Source organism: Muntiacus reevesi, chromosome 2 (assembly GCF_963930625.1).
Source record: "Muntiacus reevesi chromosome 2, mMunRee1.1, whole genome shotgun sequence".
Taxonomy (NCBI): domain Eukaryota; kingdom Metazoa; phylum Chordata; class Mammalia; order Artiodactyla; family Cervidae; genus Muntiacus; species Muntiacus reevesi.
In genome coordinates, this window is record NC_089250.1 from 104241408 (window position 1) to 104256349 (window position 14942).

Sequence of the window (14942 nt, forward strand, 5' to 3'; positions counted from 1 at the left end):
ATGTATTTTTAAATTGTACATTTTAAAACATGTATGCAGAGGACATAAAATATATGTATAACTTAAATAACCATAAGAAAAGTATTTGCGTAATTGTTAACCCAATCAAGAAGAAAATGATTCATTAGTACATTCCAGAATGGGTAGTTAAAGGATTGATTGGAAGGATGGAGTAAGTATATCATTCTGATATACTTTTTTAACCACAATAGAAAAAATAGTGAAGTATAACAATTACTTTCAGTCCCTGATTATTCAAAGTGCATTTAATATTCTGAAATGAATCCTTCCATTTTTCTGCCCATCATTCAGCACTGTTTTGACAGCCTACCTCATGCTAGGCACCAAAGATAGGCTCCTCTCAGAATGAAGAGTCTTTTAGAAGGGTCTGACAGTCTGGAGGGGTGACAGTGCTGTCTGAGTGGGGTTGAATTGGGAAAGAGATTCTCAGACCAAGGACAGAAGAGTGTAGTAATGATAATGGCTCCAATTCCAGATCTTTTCCTGCAAGTCTCATAACTGTTGCATCCTTGGCTTGTTATATTACAAAAACCCACCAAAGGGAAGGCTCATTATCCCCATTTTACAAATGAAGAGATTGAATCAGAGAAGTTCATAGCTAGTAAGTGATTAAACTGGAATTCAAAAACAGGCAGCCCTAACTCCAGAGTCTCTATTTGTAACTTCCATCCTCTGTTGCATCAAAATCTGGAAAAGAGACCTTTTTTTCTTTTAAATAAGTCATTAAACATGGAAAAGAAGTCTTTAAAATGCCATAAATTTGTGTAGACCTGAGATAGTCTAATTTAACCCTATACGTATTTTCGATAAGACAATCAGCTAGTTTGAAAACTCCTTTTACATATTATCTTGTAACATTGTAAGAATTGAGACAGCCAGGCTTTCAAGTTTATTCAGTATCTGCGTGGACCTGGAACTGTGTAATGATACACTGTCAGTTACATATTTTCTTATAATTGTTCCATTTGAGATTATTGTGTTCATTGTGTAGAGATGGGAATTTAAAAAGAAAAAAGAGCAGACTCAGAAATCATCCCAAGTGCAGGTAAAGTATCCCAACTATTTCCAAGGGTAAAGAATTTCTAAGAAAGTGTTACATCCTAGCAAAACTAGAGTAGTTAGTGTTCCTCATTTTAGCATTTTAGTTGGGGTAATTCTTTGCTATCTGTGTGTTTGTTATCTGTTGCTTTATCTGTTGTAGGCTGTTTAGTGGCATCCCTGGCCTCTTCTCACTAGCTAGCAATAACACACACACACACACATGCATACAGTTGTCATAACCCCAAATATTGCTAAATATCCCCTTTGGCAAAACCATCTCTGATTAAGAACCATTGCTCTAGATTGTTGTGTTGTTTAGTTGCTAAGTCATGTTCAATTCTTTTGCAACCCCATGGACTGTAGCCTATCAGGCTCCTCTGTCCATGGGATTTCCCAGGCAAGAATACTCGAGTGGGTTGCTGCTTCCTTATCCAGGGGATCTTTCCGACCCAGGCATCGAACCCATGTCTCCTGTATAGGCAGGCAGATTCTTTACCACTGAGACACTTGGGAAGTCCTGCTCTAGATCACCAATAAATTAAAAATTATTCACTGCTATCTTGCTTAAGTGGCCACAAAAATAATCCTATATTGTATTGGATATCCAATTAAAATGGTAAGTAATACCCTTTGGTGTAGATAGACATGCATTCACCATTGATTCTAGTTAGACATGATTCTCAGAGGTCAAATTGAAGACATTTTCTAAGAAGTACTTAATTCATACTCACAAAAACTCAAATGGTACAGAAATATCGTGCAATTATCTTTTTCTAGAGGAAAATGGCTGTTACAGTTTTTCTATTGAATTAATAGTTAGTGATTTTAATTTTTACAAAATTTTTTTGTAAAAAAATTTTACAAGTTTTACAAAATTTAAGGCTTTAAAACATACTACTTTTGCAACCTGCTTTTTCACTTGGATTTTTCAATGTCTGTAAATGCTCTTGTTTTAATATCTGTATCATATTCCACTGTATAAATAACCCCAAATTTAAACTATTACTTAATTGAAAGATTCAGTGTTTCTCTCTTTTGATATTACATTATTGTAACAATGAAGATTCTTATGTACACATGCATTATAAATAATTATGTGTGTGTGTATTAAAATAAATTAGCAGTGCAATTGTTGGGCTCAATTTTGGGGGGGAGCTCAATTTTAACAGGATTCTGAGGCAAAGCTTTTAAGATGTATTGCTCTAGGATGACTTAATTTCATACCTCAATTTTTATAGATCTTTTCTAAAAGCAGAAGATCTGAGAATAAATGGTTAACCACAACTTAAAATATGTTTTTCCTCCTGATTCTTAGAGAAAGAATGGAATAATTAGGAGCAGAAAAAAGGGATAAAGTTACACTCCAGGGCCCATTGTCCTAGTTTTTAATTACTAAAGCTTACCAAAATCTTGTCAAGATTCATTGTTCTAAAAAAAAAAAGAAGAAGTAAAAATAGCTCTTCCGCGCCCCTATGCAATTCTATAAAGCTTTGGGTCTAATAATCTTGTTCCTTCCACAGATCGAGTTATACAAAAAGACAAAGGCCCATATTATACACACCTTGGGGCAGGACCAAGTGTTGCTGCTGTCAGGGAAATCATGGAGAATAGGTGAGGAAATATGCTTCCCTGTTAAAACCATTCATTATTGGGGACCTAGCTCAATGCAGAGATATGATCTCTGGGAACAAACAGGAGGTGAATGGAAAACCTTCAGGAATATGAGTTGGATGTTTCTTAGGGCCCAGGGAAAGCCCAGTGTCCTGGTGTCCCTGCTGAGCCATTCATCACACGAGCCATTGGAAACTCAATAAAGACCCTCGCAAAGCAAGGCTGTCTTTGTTAAATGCAGACATACTTATTTTTATATTATTGTATAATCATAGAAATAGTTAAATTATCTTTGTCAACACTACATTCACATTGGTTTTGCTTGTCTTGGAGCCAGGCCATTTTTTAAAAAAGAGTGATCCTTAAGGACAAGTAAATAGAACTGGACAACAAAAATATCTGCCACACACAAGTAAATTTTTAACAAAGTTATTATTATGAGGAGTGTTTGATTTTTGTGCTTCTGTAAATCTTTATCTTATGCCCATAAAGATGTTAAAAGTTTATTTCAATGATTTTCCCTTCACTGTGTTTCATACTTAGGTATGGTCAAAAAGGAAATGCAATAAGGATAGAAATAGTAGTGTACACAGGGAAAGAAGGAAAAAGCTCTAATGGGTGTCCAGTTGCTAAGTGGGTAAGTATTTTGTACTTATACACTTTCCAAAATGGGTTTATTCTACATAAAAACTAAGTCAGTTAATTTTTTCCATGAAAACATGGACTAGGAAAATACCCACCTCCCTTATTCCCAGGGAAATAAGGAAGCTATCTTAGCCTGGGCTTTTTATGTTAATGAACAAAAGGGTATGGCATTCCTAGTCTGTATATAGTGATCTAGACTCATCATTCTTATCAGGTTTTTTTTGTTATTGTTGTTACTTTTTCGAGAATGTAGAGTGCGCTTATAATTAGACAGCATAAATAAATAGTAAATAAATATATATGTGTGTGTTTTACTTGCTCAGTTATCTGACTCATTTCAACCCCATGGACTGTAGCCTGCCAGGCTTCTCTGTCCATGGAAATCTCCAGGCAAGAATTCTGGAATGGGTTGCCATTCCCTTTGCCAGGGGATCTTCCCAACCCAGGGACTGAACCCAGATCTCCTGCATTGCAGGTGGATTCTTTACTATCTGAGCCATCAGGGAAGCCCAAGAACACTGGAGTGGGTAGCCTATCCCTTCTCCAGGGCATCTTCCCAACCCAGGAATCGAACCAGGGTCTCCTGCATTGCAGCCGGATTCTTTACCAGCTGAGCTACTGGGAAAGCCCATTTGTTTCATGGAGCCACCATAATGAAGGTCATGCAATATTGAAGGCAAAATCAAAAATTTTACAACATATTCCCCAAATTATTTGTATAACTTCTCTTGAGTTTTCTAAAATTGTGGTGCTATCAGAGGTAAGAACTGGATTTAGCTTCTTTTGGAAGTTCTCAGCAGAGAAACAGTGTCAATATTTTCAGGAGGATATTCACATTCCCAAGTATGTTGACCAGTTTCTTTGGAAATTTGCACTAAAGGATTATTTGAGATCCTGTCCTATCATTTGTTTATAATGATGACTATCACGATGATAATAAATAATAACAGTAACCACTACCTTTCATTAAATATCAGGCACCATGTTAACTACTTGACATACATTGCCTCATTAATCCCCACAGAGGGACTCTTAAGATTTTTCTAAAGGAAAAGTCATTATTTTTATGCCCATTTCAGAAGAACAAAAAACATTAAAAAAAAGAGAGAGTTTGAACCTGGCTGTTCCTGAAGCAAGATGATTGGCACACCTTCATCTATTCTAGCAAACTGTATGTCTTTGTTTGTTTTGGTTTTGGTTTTGATCTGGCATGTGGGATCTTAGTTCCCTGACCAAGGATTGAACTTATGCTCCCTACAGTGGGAGCACAGGGAATCCTAACCACTGCACTGCCAGGGAAATCCCTATCTTGGTTATTTTTCAACAGACCTCTGGAAGGTGACAGCAGTGATGGGCATGAATACTAAATGTGTTAGAATGCTTTCAGTTTCTTCAGTCTATCTGGAGCGCATAGTCTTGTCAAAATATCAAGTAATTCTCCATACATATAACACTACCCCAGACAGTGATGTAAATCTTTGAAGCACCCCTGAAGTCTCCCTTTACCTGCTTCCCATTGGTAACTCCATGTATAATAACCACTATTTTAACCTCCATGTCTATAAAGATCTTTTAGATAATTTCTATATAATTAGAACCACACAGAATGTACTGTTTTGTATCTGTCTCCTTGCCCTCAGCATCTATAGAACATGGGTTCAATAGTTGGAGATACAGAAATCATGTGAAACTATGAATTGACTTGATAGTAGAAGATATGTGTTAGGATGGGGAGAAGACGGGAGCCTGCATCTCTGGTACCAGTAGAACTGCTGTATAATCTAGTTTCTTTATCAGGGATTGAACCTGGGCCCCCTGTTTAGGGAGCTTGGACTCAACCTCTGGACCACCAGGGAAGTCCCATTCTCAGGCTTCATAAACTTGGATTTCTCTAATATAAGAGAATTTTTTTTTTCCACTTCTTTAAAACCTATTGGGAAGTTTTCTGTTTTATGCAATAAAAGTGAGTCCCAAATAAGATATCTGCCTTTAATTTGTTCAGTGTGGGTGAATTTGGAGATAAATAGAATTTTAGGATGAGAAAGTTAAGTGAAGGAACTTGTGTTTATTGAGAACTTTTCATTGGCAGGCTCTGGACTTAGATACTGGGGATACGAGTGTGAATTAAAGTTTATCAGTCATTTCATTGTGTAAATGGGAAGAAACTGGCCCTGAGTCATATCAGCTATCACAAACACATTTTGGAGTAAAGTTCGCTTACTCTGTAGTAATGTGAATGTTTCCTAGAGTTGTCTTGCTTCTCAAGAACGAAAATTTCCTGAAATGCTCCCTAGAAGTGTATGCTTCCCTAGAAGTGTAGTTTTCCCTAAAGTTTCCTTAATGTTAGCGTTTGAGGTGACACTTGGAGCACGGTGGTGTCCATGCTTGTGAAGTACTGTTTCCCAGGATCAACTTCTTGTCCTGCTGTGTACACTCCTGTCAACTCAGCTGTGAACATCACCTGGTTTCTGAATTTCCACAACATAAACCCAAACAAGGCAATCACCACATGTAAGAGTTTTGGTGAAGATAAACCGAAACACTGTTTAGTGATCTTTATTTTATATTTTATTCACTCTTGAAGGAGTTGTTTCAAAACATTTTAAAGTAAGAAATAATACACATTGTCCATTTTTTTCTGTTGGGTTATTTGGCTTCTATTGATTTTTATAGAAGGTCCTTTAGAAAAATAACCATTAGTAATAAGTTGCAAATATGTTTTTTGTTTGCTTTTTTTTGTTGTTTTTTAATTTTGGAGATCTTAGTTCTCTGACGAGCGATGAAACTCACACCCCTTTCAGTGGAAGCACAGTCTTAACTACTGAACAGCCAAGGAAGTCCCTCTTTGTCATGTTTTTAGCATTTGATTTTTTAAATAAGATGAAAATTTAAGTTAAATTTTTAATGAAAAACTTTGCTTTTATGGCTTTAGTGTATCTTAATTAGAAAAATCTTGACAACTTCTAGCTTATAAATATTTTTCAAATTTTCTTTTTATAATATTTGAATGGTTTCACTTTTCTGTTTTTATTTCATTTTCTTACACTTACTTATTTTATTCCTCTTGTATAAAATGTTAGTCACAACTTATATTTTTTCAACTGACTACCCAGTTAAACAACACTACTTACCTAAATAATTATTCATCTTCTTCCTGTTGATATATTTGTTCATATTTAGATTTTGTATTCTACCACATTGTTATGTTTCTCCTGCATCATAATCAACTTACTCTGATTATTTGGGTTTAGAAATGTATTTCATATCTGATAGAGCTAATCCTTCAGCAATTTCCTGACTCTTCTTGATTTGATTATTTTTCCATATGAATTTATAATCACCACTGTCTTTGTAAGAATACGTTTCTTTTGATATTTTGATTGAAATCATTAGAGAATTTGGAGAATTTACATTTTTGATGTTTAGTTTTCTTATCCTACATGCTATCCTTTTCTGTTTGTTGATGCCTTTCTTTGTCCTTCTGTATTGTTTTTTTCCCATAGTTTACATGCTTCCTGTTTTTCAATTTATTTCTCTTGTATATCTCAGGTGTACAATTATATATCATGACAGATTTATATTCCCCTTTAAAATTTAAACTAGTAAATTATTTTTTTCATTTAATACAGTTATTCTAATAAAGTAATTCCAAATTTATAAATTTCTTTAAACATGGTCTACTTATCTTTTTCCTATCTTTAGTAAAGACCTTCCAGAGTTTTCTCCTTAAGGGCCATCAGGGAAGGCATCTTTGGGAGAGAACTTTTAAGCTGAGAACTGAGTGACAAGAAGGTGCCTTGGATGCAAAGAATACCCCTAAAAGCACAAAGAAGAACTTCCTAGGCAGAGAAAAAAGCAAGTACAAAGGTCGAGGAAGAGAGTACATTCTTTAATAATCAGAAATCTAGTGAAGTAAAGGAGGTAGAGAATGGAAACAAGTGAATGTAAAACGTTGGCAGAAGCAAGAGCCTAAGTGGTTTTATTAGGCCATCATGAGTTTTAGTCCATGAATATGAAATCATTGAAGTATTTTAACTTGGGATATGTTAAAATCCCTATGACTTCCCTCGTGTTTCAGTGGTAAAGAATCTACCTGCAATGCAGGAGTTGCAGGAGACCTGGGTTTGATCCGTGAGTCAGGAAGATCCCCTGGTGGAGAGCATGGTAACCCAATCCAGTATTCTTTTTTTTTTTTTTTAAAGACTCTTTATGTATTTATTTGGCCGTACCAAGTCTTAGTTCTCTAATCAGATATCAAACCCGGGCCCCCTGATTTGGGAGCACAGAGTCTTAGCCACTGGTCCACCAGGGAAATTCCCACTCCAGTATTCTTGCCTGCAGAATCGCATGGCCAGAGGAGCCTGTGGGCTACAGTCCATGGGGTCTCAAAGAGTGGGACACAACTGAATGGACTGAGCATGCACACACACACACACACACACACACACACACACACACACACGTTATCTACCTGGTTTATGTTTTACAAAGAGCCATCTGAGGAGAAGGAAATGGCAACCCACTCCAGTATTCTTGCCTGGAGAATCCCATGTACAGAGGAGCCTGGTAGGCTATAGTCCACAAGGTCGCAAAGAGCCAGACACGACTTCACTTTCACTTTTAAGCTTATTGAATTATTCTTGATGAGCTCTATTTTTGGTGCTTTACAGATTACTCACATTTAGTAGCTTTGAACAACAGACATTTATCATCTCATCAATTTTGAGTCAGAAATCTGTCTGTGGGTAACTTAGGAGGGTGCTCTGGGAAGAGGTCTTTTCAGAACTTTCTTTTCAGAACTTGACTGGAGAGGGAGTTGCTGGAGAGTCTACTTCCCATGTCATTTGCAGGAGGCTTTAGTTACTTTTTCTATTTGGATATGTCGGGTCTTAGCTGTGGCATGTGGGATTCTCGTTCATGTGGAACATTGCGTTGCAGCACTCAGACTCTCTAGCTGTGGCACGAGGGCCTAGTTGTCCCACAGCGTGTGGGATCTTAGTTCCCTGACCTTTGATAGAACCCAGGACTCCTATACTGCAAGGCAGATTCTTTTTTTTCCCCAACTTTGAACTTTTTATTTTGTATTGGCATATAGCTGATCCACCATGTTGTGCTAGTTTCAGGTGAAAGCCAAGGGACTCAGCCAACCTATGTGTGTATTCATTCTCCCCCAAGCCCCTCTCCCTTCCAGGCTGGCGCGTGACATTGAGCAGAGGTCCATGTGTTATGCAATAGGTGCTAGGAGGATTCTTAACCACAGGATAGCCAGGGAAGTCTCAAGACTCACTTTCTTATCATAGGACTTAACTGTTTTCTCAGTCATAGCAGCTTATTTTTCCCCAGGGTGAATCAATCAAAATACAACAAGGAAGCCACAATGTCATTTATGATAATAACCTCGGAAGTTGCTACATAGCTGACCCTTATTTAGTATAGGAGGGGACTATGCAGGGACAAAAATATTAGGTGGTGGCGATGATTGGGGGCATCTTAGAGACAGGCTATTCATAAAATTCAGTATTTCTCCTTCACTAAAAATTTCAATATGCCAAGTGAAAGTGTTAGTCACTCACCTGTGTCTGACTCTTTGCAACCCCATGGACCGCCAGGCTCCTCTGTTCATGGAATTCTTCAGGCAAGGAGTGGGTAACCATTTCCTTCTCCAGGGTATCTTCCCTACCGAGGAATAGAACCCAAGTCTCCCTCATTGCAGGCAGATTCTTTAGCTTCTGAGCTATCAGGGAAACCCGTATCAGTATGTTAAAGATACTACATTGACATTGTAAAATGTAACTATCTTCCTTAGCTCCAGCTTCTCTAAAGGCAAAAAAACATTAATTTGTAGATCTTAATTCACAAAATAATGCTGTTAAACATCAACATTCTTCATTATGGAATATGTCAAGAAAAAAGGTCATACAGTTAGAGTTTACCTATAATTATAAATTGAATACTCATCAAGCTACTACCTGGAGAAGGAAATGGCAGCCCATTTTCCAGTATTTTGTCTGAAAAATCCCATGGCAGGGGAGCCTGGTGAGTTCATAGGGTCGCAAAGAGGACACAACTGGGCAACCGAGCCCACAGGCGACTACCTACGGGAAAAATACAACATTGCTCGGTTCTCAGAGACCCTAAGAACCACGTCCCCACCTTATGCATTTCCTTATGGTATGGTTACTGTTTTTTTGTGTTTTGCCCCTACATAATACCTTGCACGTTTGTAGAAATAAGTGGTAGGTATTGGTTCCCAATATTTGACACTGATAATTTACATAGGTTTGTTAATCTGTATCTGTTTGATATTTCCGACTCCTACTTGCCTTTGAGTAACAAAGCATGAGGAAAAGGAAATGGTAATCCACTCCAACTCCAGTATTTTTGCCTGGGAAATCCCATGGACAGAGGAACCTGGTAGGCTACAGTCTATGGGATCTCAAGAGTCAGACAAGACGTAGCAACTAAACCACCACCACCAGCAAGGCATGAATGTATACTCATGGCAGCTGACTTCCCCTTGACTAAATGATCCACAAGAGCAAGGTGGCTGGGTTAAGTGGTAGGATTTTGGATGATTCTTCCTTTCTTTCCTCCTTTCTGTAGCATAACAGTAATTACACTGATAGAATTTTTCAGTTGCATTGCAGAATTTATATATATATATATAGTATTGCTTTAAACTTACTTTTCATCTTGCATAGTTTACATTTGTCTGGTATTTGATATTAAAACATTAACCTAAATCAAGCATTTTGTGATTTGATGTATATTTTCTCAAGTGTGTGTTCAGACTTATGTGTGGTAATAGTGGTTTAATTTTTTTTTTTTAGATATTTATTTATTTATTTTTTATTTGGCTTCACTGATCTTAGCTGCATCATGTAGGATCTAGTTCCCTGACCAGGTATCCAACCCAGGCCCCCTGCAATGGGAGCATGGAGTTTTAGCCACTGAACCACCAGGGAAGACCCTAGAGGTCTTGAATTCTATCCGACTTTTATCATGCTGCACTTGCTTTCTTTTCTTGAAGGGAGTTGTTAGGGTTAGGTCATACACAGGAAGCCTAACAACATATTCTAACTGGGCAGCAGAACTTTCTAAGCCAGTCTCACTGTGTTCTGCCTTTGTTCTTAAAACAGTTTTAATCTTTTCTTCAAAATCTTTCTTCTTTACCAGGTGGTCTTTAACACTTCCCATAATTGTTAATTTTTGACAGACATTTCTAACTCTTCCTGTCTTTTGTGTTTTGGCAGGGAGTAGTTATATCTTGTTATTCAGTAGATTTTGATGGAAAGGGCCATATAGTTTCTTTAATACACTAAGATTTGTTAACTCCCTTTACTATAGATGACTCCAATGCTGAGAAATTCACACCAGGCCCAAGTTCATGGGTTACCCTACCTAGGATTGTTCTTAGTCAGTAGAGCAGGTGTGACAATGTGTACAGCTGAATGTTTTGTTGCCTACTTGAGTGTGAACTGACCAGAGTTTTTAGGGTGTCTTGTAAATAAAGCTGATGTATCTAAAGGTTTTAGAACCATCTTGCCTTGATTTATACACATATCTTCAAAGACTTGCCATTTTATGAATTCCTTTCTTCCAAGATTTTGACTCTTACCTGCCTTGAATGTCTTCAAGCTGTACTACAGTGCCCAGATTGGGCACTCTATGTGTATTACCATGTCAGAATAATAAACGGGCAGTAATGGGCTGGCTAATTGTCTGCAAAATCTTGCTAATGTGAAAAAACCATTTAATACTTCAGTGATTAAAATTGGGCAAAAACCAGAGAGGTTGGTACTGACTAACCTTTTCACTGTTCTTTTTTTGTTATAAAACATTTTTCTTCCTTAATGTTTACCAGTGTACCATTAGAACTACTTTTATGTTTGCTTACTTGCTTATAGTAAGATCAAATTGCCAATGTCCATTGGATCAAAGAAAAAGCAAGAGAGTCCCAGAAAAACATCTACTTCTGCTTTATTGACTACGCCAAAGCCTTTGACTATGTGGATCACAACATACTGTGGAAAATTCTTAAAGAGATGGGAATATCAGACCACCTTACCTGCCTGCTGAGAAATCTGTATGCAGGTCAAGAAGCAACAGTTAGAATCAGACCTGAAGCAACGGACTGGTTCAAAATTGGGGAAGGAGTTCATCAAGGCTGTTTATTGTCACCCTGCTTATTTAATTTATATGCAGAGTACATCATTCAAAATGCCTGGCTAAATGAAGCACAAGCTAGAATCAAGATTGCTGGGAGACATATCAATAACCTCAGATATGCAGATGACACCTCCTTTATGGCAGAAGCAAAGAAGTAAAGAGCCTCTTGATGAAAGTGAAAGAGGAGAATGAAAAAGTTGGCTTAAAACTCAACATTCAGAAAACGAAAATCATGTCATCTGGTCCTGTCACTTCATGGCAAATAGATGGGGAAACAATGGAAACAGTGACTGACTTTATTTTGGGGGGCTCCAAAATCACTGCAGATGGTGAATGTAGCCATGAAATTAAAAGATGGTTGCTCCTTGGAAGAAAAGCTATGACCAACCTAGACAGCATATTAAAAAGCAGAGACATTACTTTGGCAACAATGTCCATCTAGTCAAAGCTATGGTTTTTCCAATAGTCATGTATGGATGTGATAGTTGGACTGTAAAGCAAGCTGAGCACCGAAGAATTGATGCTTTTGAACTGTGGTGTTGGAGAAGGCTCTTGAGAGTCCTTTGGACTGCAAGGAGACCAAACCAGTCAATCCTAAAGGAGATCAGTCCTGAATATTCATTGGAAGGACTGATGCTGAAGCTGAAACTGCAAAACTTTGGCCCCCTGATGCGAAGAACTGACTCATTGGAAAAAGACCCTGATGCTGGGAAAGATTAAAGGAGGGAGGAGAAGGGGACGACAGAGGATCAGATGGTTGGATGGCATCACTGACTTGATGGACATGAGTTTGAGCATGCTCTGGGAGTTGGTGATGGACAGAGAAGGCTGTCGTGCTGCAGTCCATGGGGTCGCAAAGAGTGGGACACAACTGAGTGACTGAACTGAACTGACCTTCTCATAGTGTTCATTTTTTAAGGAAAGTTTTTATTGAACTATAAAATACACACAGAAAACTACACAAATCATAAGTGTGCAGGCCATTGAAGTTTTACAAAGTCAAACCATCCAGATTAAGAAATAAAGCATCACACCAACCCCAGAACACCCCTCATGCATCCAATCACCACCACCCCTCCAAAAATGGGGTTGAAGTTCATTAGCTATAATATATAGGACACACTTTAATTTTTTTTTTTTAATTTTTTTTTTATTTTGCGTTGGGGCTTCCCTGGTAGCTCAGAACTAAAAGAATCTGCCTGCAGTGCAAGAGACCCGGTTTCAATCCCTGGTTTGGGAAGATTACTGCGAGAAGGGAATGGCAACCCACTCCAGTATTCTTGTCTGGAGAATGCCATGGACAGAGGAGCCTGGTGGGCTGCAGTCCATGGGGTCGCAAAGAGTAGAACACAGCTGAGCAACTAAGCATAACACATAGCCAATTTACAATGTTGTGGTAGTTTTAGGTGAACAGCAAAGGGAAGGAAGCGAAGAAAGATTTAAATGATCTTAATCCATGGACATTTTGGGTTTTGAGAGGTAGTGGTGGCCTCCATCATTTTGTATTAAAAATTTAATTTTCTCTCATGGTTACAGATAAACTAAAAAAATGATTGATCTCTCTTGGGTAATGTAAGCCACACTTGACATCAATGTTGCTCCTAGCTTTAACTATAGTTTATTCTTCTGCAGAGCGTGGATTTTTGCTGGAGCTAATGCAGGAACCTAGTTACCTTTGCATCTTTATTGCTAAGGTTAATATTACAAGGACTGTTTAATTCCTTTTTTTTAAATTTTAAAATAAAAATAGGGGACATATGTATTCTTATCACTGATTCACATTATTGTACACTGGAAGCCAACACAATATTGTAAGGCAATTATCCTCCAATTAAAATTTTTAAAAAATTTAAAAAGAACAATAAAATAAAAGTAAAATTAAATTCAATGTTAATTTGTATCCATGTAGAAAATTAAAACTCCATATTAAATTAAATTTCAAAACAATTTAAAATTTTAAAACACATCTTATTTTTCCCCCTCAGATAATGATTTTTAGCAGTTTTGAGTATACCCAAATGAAGAGTTAGCATGTTAAAAATTGGGTACCTGCTGAAGCATGTTAAGCAGAGAGTGAAGCCAATATATTAATAATTCTACAACTTCCTAAATTTCAAGAATGTTTGATTAAGTGAACATGGGGTTGTGTTTTTGTTGTTGTTGTTTTTTTTTTTTTTCTTTAGCAGAAACTGCTCATGAGATTTTGCTTCTCTGCATACTGAAATTGAATATATAGCTCAATTCTTCAGGAGTGGTTTGAATGCACTATTAGAAATTATTTTTTTTTAAAGGCATCAAAGAACTAGTTTAATGTAAGAAAAAATTGCTGGAAATGGATAAATTTTTTCCAATTTTTTTTTTTTGTGTGTGTGTAATAAAGTTTTATTAAAGTATAAAGGAGATAGAGAAAGCTTCTGACATAGACATCAGAAGGGGGTAGAAAGAGTACCCCCTTGCTAGTGTTAGCAATGGAGTTATATATTCTCCAATGAATCCAAAGAATGTCTGGAGGTCGTAAAGACCTCACCAGACCTACTCCCATACTTTACATTTCAAGTGTTATATTTACATTAAATTTTTTTTGATTGGAGGATAATTGTTATACAAGGTTGTGTTGGTTTCCACCATCACCAAATTCTTAATTCATGGTAAAGAATAAATCTTTTTCTTATTTTTTAAAGATTTAAATAGAAAAAATATATTAATCTACTGGTGAAAATCTATTTTGTCATTGTTAACTAGCAATTAAAAATAACTACCTTGATTAAATTTGTATTTTAACTAGTAAAATTAGGTTTCTTCATATATGTATTAGCCATTTTTATTTCTTCTATGAATTCACTATTTTTTTTTCATTCATTTTATTAGTTGGAGGCTAATTACTTTACAATATTGTAGTGCTTTTTGCCATACATTGACATGAATCAGCCATGGATTTACATGTGTTCCCCATCCCGATCCCCCCTCCTGCCTCCCTCCCCATCCCATCCCTTTGGGTCATCCCAGTGCACCAGCCCTGAGCACTTGTCTCATGCATCCAACCGGGGCTGGTGATCTGTTTCACCCTTGATAATATATATGTTTCGATGCTGTTCTCTTGAAACATCCCACCCTCGCCTTCTCCCACAGAGTCCAAAAGTCTGTTCTGTACTTCTGTGTCTCTTTTTCTGTTTTGCATATAGGGTTATCGTTACCACCTTTCTAAATTCCATATACATGCGTTAGTATACTGTATTGGTCTTTATCTTTCTGGCTTACTTCACTGTGTATAATGGACTCCAGTTTCATCCATCTCATTAGAACTGATTCAAATGATGAATTCACTATTCATAGCCTTTTTTTGTTGAGGTTATTTTTTGTATTTTTGTAAATATCACTTTATCATATATTTGCTGTTATCTCATACTAGATTTTCTTTTAGCTTTAGTGATCTGACTGCTATCTTAGTATGAAAG

At 37.0% G+C, this 14942-nt stretch overlaps 1 protein-coding gene across 3 annotated transcripts in view; it reads left to right on the top strand.

The window, feature by feature from the left end:
* The window catches only part of TET1 (tet methylcytosine dioxygenase 1), a 136249-nt gene that overhangs the window by 88460 nt on the left and 32847 nt on the right, over positions 1-14942 (top strand). For all 3 annotated transcript variants that reach the window (XM_065922462.1, XM_065922464.1, XM_065922463.1), the window contains 2 exons: positions 2583-2673; positions 3217-3310. In XM_065922462.1, the coding sequence (XP_065778534.1) occupies positions 2583-2673; positions 3217-3310 (185 nt within the window). The remainder of the gene's footprint in view (positions 1-2582; positions 2674-3216; positions 3311-14942) is intronic.